Source organism: Lepisma saccharinum, chromosome 7, assembly GCF_977018435.1.
Source record: "Lepisma saccharinum chromosome 7, izLepSacc3.1, whole genome shotgun sequence".
Lineage (NCBI taxonomy): Eukaryota > Metazoa > Arthropoda > Insecta > Zygentoma > Lepismatidae > Lepisma > Lepisma saccharinum.
In genome coordinates, this window is record NC_139235.1 from 55541405 (window position 1) to 55561746 (window position 20342).

General features: G+C 42.9%; 1 protein-coding gene across 1 annotated transcript in view; it reads left to right on the plus strand.

Annotated features, from left to right (window-relative positions):
- Window positions 1–20342, plus strand: part of LOC145990474 (uncharacterized) — a 462687-nt gene that overhangs the window by 147422 nt on the left and 294923 nt on the right. Inside the window, exon 5 of the mRNA XM_083126168.1 lies at window positions 4455–4526. Within this exon, the coding sequence (XP_082982294.1) occupies window positions 4455–4526 (72 nt within the window). The remainder of the gene's footprint in view (window positions 1–4454; window positions 4527–20342) is intronic.

Here is a 20342-nt window from a genome sequence, read left to right on the forward strand (position 1 = left end):
CGTCACGGGAAAAACCCGAATTCCCTCCTCTGACTCATCAACGCCATCTGTTTTCAGACGCCGGAAACTCCCGACGTCACGGGAAAAACCCGAATCCCCTCCTCCAACCAATCAAAACGCTCCTCACAAAATTAAGCCCCGCCCATTTATGACGTCACAACCAATCAAATTCATCCTTACAAAATACGCCCCGCCCATTTTGTGACGTCACAAAAACACCTGCTGCGTCATCAATTGATCTTTGATCGATCTTTTCCAATCAATTGATTTATCGGACTCAACGAGGGTGCATTACTACTCATACGCAGGGAAAGGGCTCGGGGGTGCAGTCGTTTCCCTAAATCCTACAAATATTTGATCTTAATAACTTGTAGTAGTAATTAAATTTACTTCATTAACAGGATTAAACATCTTGTATATGGTAAGTTGCAATATATCATATAGAAATTCATCTTCAGCGCATTTACTCCTCCCCCCAACCTTTTCGTCTTTAGATGGCGGCTGCCGATAAGGGATAAGACTCTTCCGAAATCAAATTCTGGCTACCGGCCTGACCACGAGAGATCGAACATTGAACCTTTCGATTGATTGATTAATTGAACTGGTGTTTGAAGTCCACTTTATGCACAGTAAGGCTAATCGGGACAGGACCTACAGTTTAAAGTTAGATCCGAACAACTATGTGCCTGCATCGGGAGTCGAACCCGGGCAGGTTGTTGAACCTGCCAAACCAAAGATGGGAGCGTAATCATTTGAGCGTGTGAGATCTTTGTTTTATCCAGTGCCATCGTATATTCAGTTTTCCACGCACAAATAAGATTAATTTTAAGAAATTAGACGTGTGCATATAATTTCTTATCGTCATCGTTTCCCAAGTGAACAATGAGATGCCATAGAAGACTCGAGCCCACCCTATAGATTAGTGCTTAATGCGGTCGCCTTGAACTAAGAAATACCGGATTCGATTCCGGTATGAACTGTATACATGAGATGCCTAATTGAGACTGGTTCTACAGTGTAAAGTGGGATCCGAACCACTATGAGCATCCACCGGGTATCGAACCTGGAGCCCCTTGATTACAAGGCGACTATGCTAACATGCGCCACCAAGGAGGCCCTTGATCGTTTTCTTTACAAGACTATATGTATATATAAACAAAGTGGGCGACCGCCCAGGGCATCGCGCTTAAAGGGCCATTGCGTCCCAAACGGTTGATACAAAAAATATAGGCCTAATAGCCTAAATGGAAGTAAGAAAAAATATGGAAAAGGCTAATTTTTGTGCGTAATAATATTAAAATATTATACTTTTCTCTGGTTATAAATTCTAGTTAGACGTTATAATTTGAATGAATACGTCAAATTATGGGCGTAACATGAGTGGACTGTCCCGACTAAATGGGGCTGTCTTTTAGCATTGCATCAATGTTTATAAAACCAAAATTACTCAATATTGCAGACTGCAAACTTCTGGAGCCTGACTCTCTCCCCTCAGACAACCCATTCCTATATGCAAGGACGAAATCGAAATTCTTGCACAATCTGAAAAATCGTCAATGTTATTTTCGTACGTTCTTATATCTCCGCATTATAATATTTTAGAGTTCGAGGGGGGTCATGACCCCCATGACGTTTCCGTTGAGTACGGGTATGCCCTACAGCTTCAGATTTCATCTTCCTCAAGTACACTGCCCGGGCCAGTGAAATTATTTAATATAATTTTCGTCAGCAATTTATTATTATTATTTAAACATGATGAATTGCTGACGTATGCAAGTAGTAAGAGAGCGGGTACGAGCGGCCACCCCCCCAAATCTAACAATTTCATAGTGAGCTCTCTAAGTGTAATTTAACAAAAAATCAAGGTTTTAGTTGATTTCTTAGAAACTCAAAATTAATTTTTACGAAAAATTTTAATCCATTTTTTTGTATAAAATTCTAAGTTTCAAATAATTTCCCCCTATGATGCCCCTATTTTTTTTAAAGAATGCACTTTTTTCAAATAACTAAAGCGAAATCCATTACTTTTTTAACGGTAAAAAATAATTGAACGCAAAGTTCAATTTTAAAAATTTTTGCAAAATACCCCAGTATACATTCGGTCCATTTATATCTGAACCATATTCTCATATCCTCCAGTGTTATGACATTGTTTTTCACACTGTTTGTGCTTATAACTAATCAGCAACATCATGGCGGTACAAGAAATATACAAGTTTAAGATATTTTAGTAACATTTGGGGCCCCGAAAACTTAGCTACGTCGACTTAAGAGCGCTCTATTATGGTTTTCAGCTAAATCTAGTCACTGCTTGAACGTGTTATAAAGCATTAGGTAATGAAACTTGTGTCTGACAAGTACTTTTTTTGCAACTAGATGGCGAGAACGTACACACACATACTTCTATTTGTTAGTAACCCCCCTTCCCCTTCTGCAAGATTGTAATATGCAAGTGTATGTACAAACATTGAGGCATTGCTAAATGTTACTAGCTCGGAGAAAGTTACGCATTCTCAGTTAGGAAAGCTATATTAGTATTCTCCATTGCAACTAGATGGCGAGCACTTACACACACACACACACACACACACACACACACACACACACACACACCCACACACACACACACACACACACACACACACACATATATAATCATGACATTTGTCAGGGATTAGAAATATTAACGTGAATAAGGGTTTTCAGTGTTTTTCTGCACTTAACTGCATTAAATTTGTCACCAACGTATAAGCTTGCACTAATGTGCTAACTATTTGTGCCCAGCGAAAATGTTTTAATTGTGTCTTAAAGACATATGCTGAAGATGAGTTTCGGATTTCGAGGGGCAGTGAGTTCCAAAGACGAGAATTGGAAACGGTGAAGATTTTGAATATAAATTTGAGTTATGAAGGGGAATGAGTAGTTGAGTTCTCTCTCGCGATCTGGTGTCAAGGCTGTGTGATTCGGAAAGCATTGAGAATCTGCTCGAGAGATAAGCCGGTTCTTTTGAACTGATTGCCCCATAGAGAAGGGTGATGTTGTGTACCTTTCGTCGATCAATTAATTTCAGCCAATTTAGTTTTGTAAAGAAAACGGATAAATGATCCCTATATTTCAAATCGAAAATAAAGCGGACGCAGGCGTTTTATACTCGTTGAAAACGTTGAGCGAGATCATCTGGTAGGTCGGAATAGACAGAATCGCAGTAATCGAAGTGTGGAAAAACAAGTTCTTGCACCAGTTTAATTTGAATACTAACGGGTAGAAAATGTTTAAGCCGAATAAGAGCGTGTCATGCAGCGAAGTATCTTTTACTCGTTAATTTTTTGTGATCTGACCATGATAGATGCTGACTAAATATTACGCCCAGATGTTTCGCTGTTTTACTCAATTTAATAGCTTTTCGACATTTCAAACGTGGAAATCATTTTTGGTGAACCTATAATAATAGTTTTGGTTTTCAAAGGATTAATTAGTAGCCCAAGTACTGATTTGGTTTAGATAATAATTTATATCGCGAATTGAATTTTCAATATTCTTTGGAGGAAAGGACAAGTACTGTACAGCTGAACATCATCTGCTTAGATGTGATATTTACAATGTTCGAGTGCGTCAGGAATATCGTTAATGTACAGAGAAAAGAGGAGTTGACCGAGGACTAATTGACCGCCACGACGATTTCTCACCCGAGTTGAAGACGCATTGTTGGCGTTACGAACGGAAGCAAACTACGGTTGAGTCACAGAAGTTGTTCAAGAAGGATAGCTTCGAAAGTAGGATGTCGTCGTCGATAGTCTGAAAAGATTTACTAAAGTCGAGAAGTACAAGAATAGTTACTTTTTTAATGTCCATAGCGTGTCTTATGTCCTCCGTCACGATGATGATGAGAAGTGTGCAGGTGCTATGGTTGCGCCGCAATCCCGATTGTAGAAGATTCATTAGATTATTTTGTGATAAAAAATTACGCGTTTGGTTACTGACAAAGTGTTCTAGAGCTTTGGAGAGAGTCGGAAGAATACTTATCGGCTGGCCGGTGGTCGACAAGGCTGAGAACTTTGTTTGATTTCGGCACAGGGCGAACCTCAGCCAGTTTCCAAATCGATGGGAATATGCCGAAGAACAGGAAGAAGTTAAAAATGCCTGTTATAGGAACGAGAACGTACGGAAGAATTTTTTTAATCATTAAAATTGATATTTCGTCTATTCCCACAGCGGTGGATTTTATTTTATTGATAGCTGACTGATGGTGGTTAAAAAAAAGAGCAGAATGGATCATTTGAAGTAATATACAGTGATGTGATATTGTAACTTTGTTTGATTTACACAATTGCATGTATTATAATTTTACACTTCTAACAAATGTGTAATTTGTTTTAAATCTGCATTATAATTGTTTAGTGAGCCTGTAAGATTATTACAAAATTATGAGACAATTATTTTTTCATTCTTTTCAGAGATCTCAGTGGTAACTTCTTCCCTGTGTTCTCTGTCCCATCGGATATTTACTTACCAAGTTTGGAAACACTGTGAGTACAACATTTTTTTGTCAGAATTTCAATTTGTTACTAATCTTACTATAATTCAAACTTCACATAGGCGCAACTATGAATATTTGCACAAATAACAAACAGTTTGACTAGTGAGAACGGAAAATAAAATATGAATGTATTTTCTTCTTGCGAAAATCATAAATATCTGTGGAAGTACAAGGTTCACGTAACTATGGACTCACACATTTTAGAGTGTGTAGAAATATGATCAAATTACAAAAGATACATGGTCCTACAGTCCTCTGAGGGCCAGAGCCTGCTAAGTGGCGTATCGCGAGTCCCATCGCAGCTGTTTTCTGGCTTTCGAGCGCGGAGCCCGCTTACTTCTTCTTTTCAAGTAGCTCCCCAATTGTCCCTATGTATACTGGGCAGAGAGAGGTTCATTCGAGTCAGTGGGTGACAACTCATTCAAAGCTAATTTTATATTTATCATCAAGTTTAAATATAAACGAACTATTACTCTTTATGATCATGCCATAATTTATTTATTAAAGTTTAATTTCAAGGGTATATATCAATTAATGCATATATTTTCTTTAAATCGAAAGTTTTAAAAGAGTAAAATTGTTGGGATCGGTGCATCGACTTAAAAAGAAGAATTTAGTGGGTCGCAGTCTCACGAAAGTTCGGAACTACTTATCTACGCGTTCATAAACATGCATACACCCGTGAAAAGTTGTAGTTCTTCAAATACGGGACAATTTACGTCCCGGGAAAGATTGTAACGGAACGCGTTGCATATTACTTTAGTAAGGAAGTAGTGCAGGTGGCCGGGTACTGAATAATCATTTGAGGCTCGAATCATCATTTGAGGCTCGTCGTAGCCTTTTATGATGTATATTTTGAGGGCAGAGTTGGCAACACTGTGGGTTTTTACTGTAGCCTTTTATGAGGGGGGTTTATTGCCCTCTGTTTACATCTGGTAACACTGCCGTAGATTTTTTGACAGTGTTGTTAACCTACTGGTTTTTTTTTTTACTGAGGCTCGAATCATCATTTGAGGCTCGTCGTAGCCTTTTATGATGTATATTTTGAGGGCAGAGTTGGCAACACTGTGGGTTTTTACTGTAGCCTTTTATGAGGGGGGCCTATTGCCCCCCTGTTTACATCTGGCAACACTAACGTAGATGTTTTGACAGTGTTGTTAACCTACTGGGTTTTTTTCACTGTAAATTTTCATCAAAGGGTCTGAGGGGTCCATGTATTTTTTATGTCTGGCAATACTGTTGGGGGCCTAGTGTTGGCGACACTGTGGGTTTTTACTGTAGTTTTTTATGAGGGGGGGTCTATTGTTTTTTTTTTTATATTTGGCAACTCTATTGGATGTTTCTTTTTTGAGGCTTGGGTTTTACCAACCCATCCGAAGAAAATTCCACTATATGATTTTTTACTGGCTAAGCTAACCTACAAATAGAAATTGGCAACACCGACGAGCCTCAAATGATGATTTCGAGCCTCAAATAATGATTTCGAGCATCAAATGATGATTCGAGCCTCAAATAATAATTCAAGACTCGTCGGTGTTGCCAACCCACTCTACAAAAATTCCACTATATGATATTTTGAAGCCTTTCACGGTGTATGTTAACCTCACAAGCAGTGTTGCCAACTCGGGGCGAGGCGTAGCCTTTTATGGTGTATGTTAACCCTACCAGCAGTGTTTCCAACTCGTCGTAGCTTTTCACGGTGTATAATTTTTACACGCGCGCGCGTGTATTGTGACGAATGCACTCTCTCATCCTTGAAGGATGAATGCATCTTATCGTAATTTTCCAACTGTGGGACCAAATGTTTATATATTGTGACTTTTGTAAATCTCTTTCGGGAACAATGTGTCGCACACACACACGCACGCTCACGTGCCTGTATTGTGACGCAAGCAAACAAAAAAAACCTTTGCGTGTCATTACAAAAAAAAAAACTTTGACCGTATTCTTAAATAACTAACAAGGACAATGAATCTTTTTGGTTTCAAAAAAACAGATCATTATGGAAACCATACCAGATCATGAAGTCTTACCTTCCGTGTTACCTAAACTCAACGGTCTGTTGATCATTCACCTCAATAGTATTTGGACGAAACTGAATGACGATGTGGGCAAGATGTTTTATGTTTTTAATAACAATTTACATTTCTACGAAATTCCGATCGACGGGAAACTTCAAATCACCGTGAATCCGGAAAACGCAGGCGAAATCAAAATTTCTACCGGCAAGAATATTTTTCGAATCAAGCACGACAAGATGCTTTCTAACATTACGTACGATGTTTCTGCAGGAGATTATCTTTACATGGAACTTCTCGGAGATTACGACAAACTCATTCCTCTTTTTGTAGAATTACGAATCGTCTATCCTATTATAAATAACCGTTAACCAAAAATGCCTAACGACATTTTCGGCAACACCAAGCGTGTAGACCACGCAGAAGAGATTCTCATGTTGGACATTCGAGTTAAGAAGTTGAGGACCGATTTGATTGCTTTGCAGGAGACCTTAAACAAAAGTTTAGAGTCGGAAATCGCTACGCTCCAAACGCAATGTCTCGACCCCATTCTGAAAATCGATTCCGAACTGAAGACGCTGATAAAAAATTATGTCGACGTACCTTCTTACGACAGCGTTCAAAATATACAGTTGAGCGTGGATTCGCTTCAAAATGATTTGGCCAAATTACAGCAATTTCAATCGAAAAATGAAGATTTGGAAAAACTGAAACTCGAAATCGAAGAACGAACTTCCGCAATAGAAAAGAATTTCTCTGAACTTCAAACCGTCGTGAACGATATAGACGCAGAACGCTTGCATGTCGTCGTTTCCAAATTACAAGAAGAATTCACCGGCACGTTGGAAGAAATCAAATCCAAGTTGCAGACTTTGGAAGATACAATGACGAACCTACCATCGTCGGACGAACTGCAGGTCATCGGTAAAAGCGTCGCGAACATAAAAATTCAATTGGAGGCCTATCAAGATTTCGAACACATTCAAACCACCATCGCCACGCTTCAGGCGTCCTTGGAATTGATCAACGAAGAAATTAAAAATATTCACGCTGAAGCAAGAGCGTTGACGAGCATTCAAGACACGTTGGGCACGGTTCAGCAGAAGATCGAATATTTAGAAAATTTAAACGTCGAAACGAATCTCGCTCATTTTCATCACGTACTCGACAACATACAGGGTGACTTGGAATCGTTACGGACGAGCGTGCCTTCGAGCGAAGATTTGGAAAAATTGAAAACGGCGGTGACGGCACTATCCGATTCGAACGACATCAAAAGTTCATTGAGCGATCTCGAGAGTAGGGTGGCCAATCTCCCCACCTCCAAAGAATTGCACGCTTTGAAAAGAAACATATCTCGAATGCTGAAACGACTAGAAACGGAAACGGCGAACGTGGAACAGATTCGAGACGAAATTAGTTCGCTGGTGTCGACGCTGCCCACTTCGCAGAGCGTCGCCGACCTTCACACGCAGTTTACAGAGATGCGAAGGATCGTGAACGATCTTACCGAGAAGAGCTCGAAATTGAATCAAGTCGAGAACCTTCAGATTATTGTCGTCAACATCAGAGATCAAGTTGGAGTGCTGGAATCCACGCAGGAATCGACGCTGGCCTCTTTCGGTGCCAAGTTGCAAGAACTCAACGAAAACTACAAGCAGTTGAACGTGGAAGTGAAAATCAAACCGTCGTTTTCTGCCGTAACGGATACCATAATCGAGCATTTGCTGCCCATCGAAAATAAACTCGGACAAGTTCACAGTAATCTGCTCGGCGTCGACACTAAATTCGCTAAACTGCATTCTCTGCAAGCCATCGAAATCAACAGCGTACCCAATCAACAGAGAATCTCCAGGTTGGTCGAAGGTAACAAACTGTACATGTTGCATCCTTATCATCCGTACTACAAGTTTCTCCTCGATGGCACGATTCAGATAAACGAATTTTCGTACTGGTCTCACGGTAGAAAAGCTAGCGTTCACACCATGACTTTGATATCGAATCGTGGTGTCCAGAAAGCAGGAAACATTCCTCTGGCACGTTGGAACGAAACGCGCAACATATATGAAATACACGAAGACGAAGATCTTACCGTTTTCGACGTGAGTGCCGGCGATAAGCTGATCATTCAAAACACGAGCGAAGTGCCACCCTCTTTGAATCCCATCACGCTTGTGCTTCTCTTGAAACGTAATCTCTAAAAAAAAATGTCTAGGCAAGCCATCGTCGAAGAATTACATAAACCTGCACGCCGTAACTACGAACGTTTGGCTGTGGTAACCAAGGGCATCGACGACCTCTGGCAAAGCGACCTCGTGGAGATGAGTAGCGGCAATTTGAAAAACGTACATAAATTGAACAAGGGCAACAAGTACCTCCTCACCGTCATAGACACATTTTCGAAATTCGCATGGGCTCTACCTTTGAAGGCGAAAACGGGAACATGCGTCACGGAAGCATTCAAATTAATTTTTCGCGAAAGCGGCGGCAGACAACCACGGTTTCTGCAAACGGACAACGGTAAAGAATTTTACAACGCCGTATTCCAAAAGTTTATTCAAAAACACAAGATTCAACATTATTCGACCTTCAGTCACATCAAAGCCGGCATCGTGGAAAGATTCAATCGAACCTTGAAAACACACATGTGGAAACGATTCACGCTTCGGGGAAATTACAAATGGGTCGACATCCTGCCGGAACTCGTCGACACCTATAATGATACGGTACACAGAACAATAGGCATGAAGCCAGCCGACGTTACCAAGTCCGACGAGCAGCGTTTAATTTCTACAGTTTACTGTCCAAAGTACACACCCACGACAAAAAAAGCTAAATACAAAATTGGAGACCAGGTGAGGATCAGCAAATTCAAACGCACCTTCGAGAAGGGATTCACAAAAAATTGGAGCACGGAACTCTTTACGGTGGTTCGAGTTCTACCCGGAAACCGACACACGTATATAATAAAAGATAGTAGCGGCGAGATTTTGAAAGGAAGATTTTACGAAGAGGAACTCTCTAAAACAAAACACCCCGACACGTACCTCATCGAGAAAGTATTGCGTAGGAAAGGTGACAAACTGTTTGTCAAATGGCTGGGACTTCCGGAAAAGAGTTGGATCGACGCGAACGAAGTGATCTTGTGAGTACGTGGAACGTGGTGAAGCGTCTACCGGATCCGGAAAGTCAAACGAGAAAAAAAAAGAACGGCAAGTTGCTTCCCGACAGCATCCGCTGTCTGATCGTAGGTCCTTCGGGGTGTGGGAAAACAACACTGCTCGTGGACAATTTTCTCCTCGCACCGAATTGGTTAGATTGGAAGAACAGGCACCTGTACGTGTTCTCGAAAAGTTTGGAGCAATCCAAATACCAGCAACTGATGAAAGTGTACGATGGTCTGGACATTGCAACGTTCGCTTCGGAAATAAAACCACTCGACGATTGTCGTGAAAATTCAGTCGTTGTGTTCGACGACGCCATTCTGGAAAATCAAAATGAAATTCGCAACTTTTTTACGCAAGGTCGTCACAAAGAAATGGATTGCTTTTACCTAGCTCAAACGTTTTCCAAAATTCCAAAACAGTTACTACGCGACAACGCTAATTTCATATGTTTGTTTCGTCAAGATCACACCAACCTCAAGCACGCGTACGATGACTACGTAGGCGGAGACATGAACTACAATCAATATTCGGAACGCTGCTCTTCTTGCTGGAACGGTGACGATTTCGGATTCGCGACGATCGACATGACGAGGAAACCCAACGACGGAAAATACAGAAACAAAATCAACGACTTTCTAAACGTTGCAACGTTGTGAGAAACGACGTGTATAAATAACGTCATGACGAAACGAAAAATCGAAGACGAAAATCTCAAGCTTCGCGATTACCTCGCGAAACGCTTCAAAGGTTGGAAATCCGAGAATCGCGGATTCTACGAAGAGAAGAAACGTCAGGATCAACCCGTGATCGATGCCATCAGCAGTCTAGGTAAAGAAATTAAAAGTGTCACGGAACAAAATAAAAATTTGATCAACGAACTCGTACCGCTCGCAGCTAAAAGTTACGCCGTCCCCACACCCATTTCGAGCATTCCTTCGACGCCGTTCGAACTGAAGGATGCACCGGCACGACGTCGAGCCATAGGCAGCACGTCTTCGGATAAAATCGAGTTGGGACCTTTGGCACGAGACTACCTGAGCACGGGGAAATTCGACAAGGATGAAGTGTTCGGATTGTATCCCAGCATGGAAACCAGCGAAGGCGGCGGTGTGGTGTGGAAGATTGGGAAATCGAAGGTGACCTTCGAAGGCAACGACATTAAAGTCAATTTAGGCGACAAGAATAGTTGGAACAGGTATCCGGGTACGGTGGGACTGTGGGAACTCGTCGCCAAAAAGCAGCCGAAAGATTACACCGACGAAGATTACCAAAGTTACAAGGAAATTCTGATCATGACGGATGCCTTGTACCAGAACAACGACGCCTCGCAGAATAGGGTGAAATCGAGCAGCGGCGAGAAGTACAGGAATCTCATCAAACCGATTTGGAACCAGGTCAAAACAGGCAGCGGCGTCAAACGCTACAACACGTTACCCAAAGAATTCGTTTGGGTGGACGACGTTAGGAAACTCGTGGACCGATTGTTGGTGATAGCCGGCGAAGAGAATGCAGGCAACCGTAATTTCTACAACGAGAAGGTTGGCATCGTGGACATGATCAGCACGAAACTTTCCAACTTCATCGTGAACGACGACAAGGGCATAGGTTACCTGATCAAAATCATCAACACGCTGCCTCCGAAATTTTGGAACGTGGCCGAAGGAAAGGGACTCGTGAACGACATCATCAACAAGTTACCTTTCGAGATGCATCTACCTGGCTACCAGTACTGCGGACCGGGTACCAAACTCGAGAAAAGATTGGAGAGAGGAGACAAGGGTGTGAATCCGTTGGACGCGGCATGCAAAGATCACGACATCGCCTACAACACCACGCAGACGGATCTGGACGCACGTCACGAAGCAGACAAAAAATTGGAACATGCAGCTTTCGAAAGGTTTGTGAGCAGAGACGCATCGCTGGGTGAACGGGTCGCCGCACTGGGTACCACCATCGCCATGAACACAAAACAAAAATTGGGGTGGGGTATATAAATAACATACCGTAAAAAAACTACACAAGAAAAAATCTCAGAATATATATATAAATAACATACCGTGAAAATAACACATAAAGCATCAACATGAAGCCCAAGGGTGTCGTGTACCAGATACCATATTCGAATCTAAAAAATCTAGGTGCCCTCGATGGGTTACTCACCAAGAAACAACGTGAGAAGAAACGTTCTTGCTTGTCGAAAGGACACGGAATGAAATTGCTGCTCAGCACACCTCAATTGAAAAGATTGCAGCGTTCGCGGAAACAGCAAAAGATCGGAGGTTTCATATTCAGCATCCCGGCCATCCTAGCAGCATTGGGGGCCGTTGGAAGTTTGGCCGGTGGAAGTGCCGCCATCGCGAAAACCGTCATCGACTCGAAGAAGAACAAGGCGGAATTGGAAGAACAGAAACGTCACAACCTGGCCATGGAGAAGAAAGGGGGGAAGGGCGTGATGAAAAAGTTTAAAAAAAAGAAACAACAGCACTCACCAACCGAGACATTGAATCTCTGATCGGACCGTTACAAATCAAACACTTCAGAGGAGTTTTCATGTCCGACTCGTTACCTTCAAGCGTTAAAAGAAGAGAATGCGGAGTAGTCAACTTGGACAATCAAAAAATCCAGGCACGCATTGGATATGTTACCACAAAAATGATGATAAAGCATTCGTTTTCGATTCTTTCGGAGGTGTTCCACCTACAAATTTAATTCATTATCTGAAAACGAACAAAACCTCTATATACTACAACGACGAACGCATTCAAAATTTCGGAGACGTGAACTGCGGTCATCTCTGCCTCTCCGTGCTCGCGTTTATCTCTAAAATAAATAACCCTACGATCGAGGATTTCCAGAAAGCATTGTGGAACCTCAAACAGCATCACTAGGATGGGCGTGTTCCATCTCACGAGCGAATCTTCAATCTTGAAACTCACGCTGCACGACGACATCGTCTATCCTAAATCCGTGGCTCTGCGTGCATTCTGCAGCATGTACCTCATACCTAATGTTACGCATCACAACAACAAAATTAGCGTCGGAAACGAACACATCGTCGTCACGCCAGGACAATACAATCTTTCCACTTTGCAAGCTCAATTACCCAAAGGCACATACCTTTCTCAAAATTCGGTCACGCACAGAGTGGAAATCCTATCCGCGACGGAGACCGTGGACCTGGGCACCATGGGAGAACTTTTAGGTTTCGAGAACAACCACCCAAAACTCGAAGCTGGCATCAAGCACGTAGCAACCAACATTCCTAAATTCTTGGCCATAGAGACTCTGAACGTACACTGTAACGTGGCTGAAGGTATGATCACGAAATCTTCGGACGGATTGTTAGGAAGTCACAAGCAGACGGGAATCATAGCCACTTTCAAACCAAGTTCCGAGTTCATGGAACCGATCATCTACACGCCCTCTTCGCCGATCTATTTTCCAGTATGTCGCAACCGCATAGACGACATAGAGTTGGTGGTGACGAACGAGAAAGGAGACGTGGTGGATTTCGCAGGTGCCACTACGACGGCCATCGTGGAGATCAACATATAATAAATAACCATACATGTAAAATGGAGCAAATCGAAAGTTACGAATTGCAATCTTTCCCTCCCAACCGTCGCACGTTCGCCAATCTGAACGAAGCGAACAGGGAGATCGAATACGACGTGGACGTAGGCGACGGGTTCATTCATCCTCACAGAGCGGACCTCTACCTTCAATTCGACGTGGTGAAGAAGGAAAGCGGAGACGCGTTTCCCGCAGCAGCAAACTTGATACTCGTGGACAACTTCGTGCCTCACCTGTTCTCGCAGGTGGAGGTGAGGAAACACAACACCGTCATCGACAGAATAGATTATCCAGGCATCACGTCGACGGCAGTGGGAACGTTGAAATTATCCAAAACGGACGCAGCGTACTACCAGGCCGGGGGATTCGAAGCCGGGACCAAAATATCGACGAGAAGTCACACGGTGCTCTTTCCCATGCGTCTGCTGCCTGGTTTCTTCTCGGACTACAAGGAGATCATGTGGAAAGGGGGACTGAGGATCACGTTTCGAAGAGCGGCCAACGACAACGACGCACTAATGCGATACGCTACTTTGGGTCCGGACGGCACCACGCCGATAGCCAACACTTTACCCGAAGCAGCGAAATGCGTCATCCGGAGCATGGAATTGAGAATGCCGGTGGTGGAATACGAAACGAACTACGCCCTCAAGTACAAAGCGGAGATCTTGAAAAGTCCGCAGGTGCCGATTCACTTTCACGGTTACCAGTGCGTGCAGAAGATGGCATCGGGAAGTCACATGGAATTCGACGTGACGACACAGTTCAACAACATACAGTTCGACATGCCAGATTTCGTCGTAGTGCTTTTTCAGACCGGCCGCGATAACGATCAGGAAAAAGATTCCAGCAAGTTCGACGACTGCAAGATCAAGAACGTTTATCTGAAGAACGGTAGAAACGAAGTGTTCCCGCGCGAGAATTACAACCTCGACATGACCAAAGACGATTACCTCAAACTTTACGAAGCTTACACGGCTTACAAACGCGTGACCGAGGGAAGCGTGGACGTGTACTACGCGCCCAGCGAATTCAAAGCACGGAGACCCATGACCGTCATCAACACCACGAAAAGAAAGCAAGTGGTGGTCAACGATCGTACCAACATCAAGATTGTATGCGAGTTCCACGATGCCTTGCCTGCAGATACTCTGTGCAGTGTCATTCTTATTGCAGAGAAAACATTTGTGTATGACGTCAAGAATGAAAGAGTGACTGAACAGTTTTAAATAAATAAAAAAAAATAGCACACAATAAGAAATGTGGAATTTTATATATATAAGTACAAATTGTAATTAGTAGTTTCCAGAAGTTTAATTTTGCTGTGCCATGCATGCATGTAATCGAGGAAGTGGAAGTAAATTAAAATTGTTTTTTTTTTCGCATTGCCTATTACTTTTTGTTACACTCTGGGCAGGCCTTACTAGTTTGGAGGCGATAGTGGCCCCACGGAAGTGTATGGACCCCACATTCAAGAATACACCTCTTGTCGTCGTGTGCATCCAGAGCAACTTTCCTGACAATATTAGTTGTAAGCACATGATCAACGCTTTGGATACGATGCTCTTTTTGTAGAATGGGCGATTTTGTTCTGAGGCACTCGAGGTAATCCTCAAACTTGAGGTGCTCCCGAACCACTTGCCTACTTACACCCTTTGCCTTTTTTGTTACAGAACCCACAGCCCGGATCGCATAGGCTTTGGCACGAAGTCCAGCAAACTCCACAATCACATCCCCGTCTTTCTCGTCCTTGAGTTTGCCGGGTATTTTTTTGTTCCGGGGCAGAATTCCATACCGGTTTAGCTGGGGATAGCCCGATGTGTCGAAGAGCTTGACAAGAGCTGGAACTTTGGCTATATCACCATACGCATCGACCGTGCGAACATGGTACACCAAGCTGTCTGTGTCTGTGTAGAGGAGCGAGATATTGTGGTTGTAGTGTGCACGTAGTATGCCGTAATATGTCTCGAACATGCACAACTTGCTCAGATCCAAAACTGCAGCTCCCACATAGATGGGCTTGTTGAGTAGCACCTTGCCCCGGTTCATGTGAATCAGAGACATCTGTTCGTTGTAAATTGTTCGAGACCTGAACAGCGGGCTTGCAACAAGTCGACGACACTGTGTTTTCTTCGTCACCAACCTCACATCAACGTGATTTCGCACATTCTCCATGGTCTTCCCAAATACCGCATTGTTCATTAATTTGAAAAAATCGCGATCAAGTTCCGAAGTGGCATCAGTGCGATGGTTGGTGTTCAGTTCGATGTACGGCTTCAACCATGGAGACTGCCTGAACAAGAGCACGTGGTAAACTGCTTTGACCGAGACCCCTTGCTGCATTAACCACTGGAGGTTCCGGTAGTGTAGCACATAACGCTTTTTGGGCTCCAAGTCCATGACGAGCTTCGGTTGATCCGAGCCAGGTGGACACTTGAATTCCGGAGCAGGCGAAAGGTCACAGAATGTATCCTGCAGCTTCTCGGGGAAGTCAAGGTCCACCTCGGCAAAAAAACCCAAACTCGTCGCACTCTTTTTCGATGTCGTGGTATAAAGGATCAACCCACTTAAACTGTCCTGTTGGGAGTGGCTGCATCATGGAGTACCCGTAAAGATTATTCACATCAGTGTACATGATGTAGCTTGATGGTTGGGAGGGGTCGTAACCAGTGGCCATGTGGTGATTGTTGGCGTGTGCGAAGCGTTGCGACACTTGGACCATGCCGCCCCGGATAGCTCTCTCGATGAAAAGCATGATATTATTATCGGAGATAAGTGAAAGTTTAACTTTAGTCAGCAGGAGCATGGCCGAACATGCCAGTCCAGGAAGGCTGTAAAAATATACAGGGTCCAGGTTGTAAATGTTTATCGCAGTTGCCCGAAACGCCTGGAACACATCGGCAAGAAGCGTCACATCAAGCTTCAGGTATGCATCGTGGTAATCACCGAAAGTTCGGCAACCCAACTCGACCCACATAGACTGAGCATGCTTGTACTCCTCGTCGGTAATACCAGAACCTCTCAGCTGGCTGTAGAACTTATCCTGGGGAGGCAGCAACTCTTCTTCGAACTTGGAAGGGTCTGTGACGTATTCGTAGGGGTAGACCCCTTTACGTCTGATGAGTGCGACATCTAAGTTCGGGAAACTTGATGTGGTAATGGCTAGTTGGTCGTCTCTGAGCTTCCCAGCAAGAGCATCGAGGCTTGCCTGGAGGAACCTCAGAGAGTCGAGGAACCGAAGCTCGATGCTGCTGCTTGAGTCGGGGATCGGCACCCACTTGCTGATGCTAATATAACGCTCCTCGTTTTGTGCCAGGACATTGATTCTCGCATTGTCGTACCCTAGATGTGTGACCAAGTGATGGAAATCATATCCCGAGCCATTGTGAAAAAAGACCGGTATGAAGCGCGGGTCCCTGGCTCTCAAGTTACATCTGTTGCACCACGGGCCAATGTAGCTTCCGGTCCCATAATGGTCATGGTGGTGGACCTTTTTGTTATCGTCAGTGAAGACCGAGTTGCAAACAGGACAATTTAGAGCTATTTCGTGCTGATGCTTGTTTTTGGGAGACAGAGGCAGCATGGGCTTGGGGGCCAACAGTACCTTCCCTATCTTGATGGCTTCCTGTTGCATTCTCTCCAGGAAGTGTTTGACCGGGTCGGGACCGCGATACACATAGGGCTCGGAGGCAATATGTCGGTCTCGCCACACCACAACATAGGAGTAACTCGAGGCCTCGTGGATTTGGAAAGGAATGGTAGAGGATGTTTCGGGGTTGGGCTCGCAGTTAGACAGAGGTTGAAGAAAGGCCTCGAAGTCTGCTACAATATAAGCAGGATGCTTCACCATAGCACTGTGCATGCGAAAGCACTCTACTGCACCAGGTTCGGGCAGGATAGTTCGTGCAGGCTTGTTGGTACCACAGTAGAGCATGTGGCGAGCTAGCTTCTCAGCAGCAATGTTGGGTCCTCTGATGCGCCGGTAATCCTGCTGTTCTCGATTATGAAATGTAAACAAGCACCTGCGACACACCTCGACGTGGGTTTTGTTTTTGCTCCGTTGGCTCGAAACAAGCCGAGAGAGGGAACGGATAAGGGTGTAATGGTGATGGGTCTCGTCCTTGATGAGCAGGAGGTTGATTTCTCGTACCTCGTTGTTGTTGCTCATGTTGCTCACCCGGATGGGGTAGACCTCATGTTTGTTCTCGGTGAGACCGTAAATATTGATGGCTAATTGCAGGCCCAACAAGTCACGAGCACAAACCTCAAACTTGCGAATATGCGAGACTTCTACAGGGTAGGCAATCCCGGCCATTGCATCCTCCAGTTCCGACTCATACTGCTTGTAGTGTGCAACATAGCGTGGACTGTTTTCCCTAGGTATAGGGTGTAATGCTGCCAGCACCGACCAGAGGAAGCATTTGGTGTCTTTGTTCTGAATATTGAGAACAGCTTTTCTTGCTTCAACCTCGGGTGGCAGGGCAATATAGCTAGACCCTGCCAGTGGCAGGGACTTGCTAAGTTTCAGACAAAGTTCGTGGGGGTCGCCACACTGCTTGATGCAGTGTTTTTGCTTTTGTGGCATGGAAGAATTTATATATTTCATCAGACGGTTTCTTATACTTGCAGCATAGCACAGCATAGAATTTAGTGGAGTATGTAGCCAATGCATCGTTGAAGATGGATATTATCTTAGCTCGCTCGCTCTCCAGAAAACTACGCACATCGCAGAAGCTGTCTGATGTTATGTTAAAGTCTTCTAATAAATGCTCAAACGCAAATCGGTCTGCTTTCTTCGCCAGCTTGACGCGTTTGGCAGGTGGCGATGCATCGAGGGAGGTTACTTCTACCTTTCGCTTGGAAGGTTGCGGTAGAGATGTTCCAGTACTCTTGCAAGTAAGCTGGTGTCGCTTGAAGTTGGCAATAGAAATATTTTTTCCACACTTAGAGCACAGTTTGGTTGCACATATTCGCTTTCCCGGCACACAAGTACGACAGTGTCTTTGAAAATTTTTACTTGACACAGCAATTTGGCACGTAGGGCAATTTTTTTCAGAACGCATAATGCAGAGATTTTTTGGGGGTATGTTATTTAATATCCAATGCTGTGCAATGCAAAATATAATTGTTCACTTTTTTTTAACTATTTTCTATGACCTTACTTTGGTTTTTTTTTTTCGCCAAATTATATGCTTCTAGTCTCCTATACAATACAACATACGTACAATATTGTCAACAGTATCATATTTGAGCAGGTCGCTTGTCACCTAAACACTACAGCTCACAGGTTGGCAAAATCTGACATGAAAGCAGATAATACGCTTAAGTCTTATTTATATATAATTTTCACGGGCGTACAATATTGTCAACAGTATCATATTTGAGCAGGTCGCTTGTCACCTAAACACTACAGCTCACAGGTTGGCAAAATCTGACATGAAAGCAGATAATACGCTTAAGTCTTATTTATATATAATTTTCACGGGCGTACAATATTGTCAACAGTATCATATTTGAGCAGGTCGCTTGTCACCTAAACACTACAGCTCACAGGTTGGCAAAATCTGACATGAAAGCAGATAATACGCTTAAGTCTTATTTATATATAATTTTTCACGGGCGTACAATATTGTCAACAGTATCATATTTGAGCAGGTCGCTTGTCACCTAAACACTACAGCTCACAGGTTGGCAAAATCTGACATGAAAGCAGATAATACGCTTAAGTCTTATTTATATATAATTTTCACGGGCGTACAATATTGTCAACAGTATCATATTTGAGCAGGTCGCTTGTCACCTAAACACTACAGCTCACAGGTTGGCAAAATCTGACATGAAAGCAGATAATACGCTTAAGTCTTATTTATATATAATTTTCACGGGCGTACAATATTGTCAACAGTATCATATTTGAGCAGGTCGCTTGTCACCTAAACACTACAGCTCACAGGTTGGCAAAATCTGACATGAAAGCAGATAATACGCTTAAGTCTTATTTATATATAATTTTCACGGGCGTACAATATTGTCAACAGTATCATATTTGAGCAGGTCGCTTGTCACCTAAACACTACAGCTCACAGGTTGGCAAAATCTGACATGAAAGCAGATAATACGCTTAAGTCTTATTTATATATAATTTTCACGGGCGTACAATATTGTCAACAGTATCATATTTGAGCAGGTCGCTTGTCACCTAAACACTACAGCTCACAGGTTGGTAAAATCTGACATGAAAGCAGATAATACGCTTAAGTCTTATTTATATATAATTTTCACGGGCGTACAATATTGTCAACAGTATCATATTTGAGCAGGTCGCTTGTCACCTAAACACTACAGCTCACAGGTTGGTAAAATCTGACATGAAAGCAGATAATACGCTTAAGTCTTATTTATATATAATTTTCACGGGCGTACAATATTGTCAACAGTATCATATTTGAGCAGGTCGCTTGTCACCTAAACACTACAGCTCACAGGTTGGCAAAATCTGACATGAAAGCAGATAATACGCTTAAGTCTTATTTATATATAATTTTCACGGACGTACAATATTGTTAAGAGCGTCAGTTTCCGTAGAGCTCTCTTTTTCCATCTTCCCTCTATACAGTGAAGCTGTAGAAAACACAATTAGCTAACCTAGCATACAACATACTTTCCTAATTAATATGGATATTGTCACACATTCCTCTTATTTTATACTGTTGTAAATGGAAAAAATTATGTACGGTAAATGTTTTGTACATTATAGAGAAAAAATGCAAAATATCCCCCAACTTTAATTCGATCCACCTCTGAATCGAATTTTTTACATATTTTCACGCCGGCACATATGTTGTTCTATTTTGCTTCTTTTACTTGCCTTGCTTAATTAACTCTCGCTAATTAGCATTTTTTTTGGAAGAAGTCAAATAGAACAACATATGGCGGTATGAGAAATATGCAAATTAAAGAATATTTTAGTAATACAAGGGCCCTAGCAATTAGCTTCGTCGACTAAGGGTACTCTTTTAAACATCTTCAGCTATCGTATTACTACGT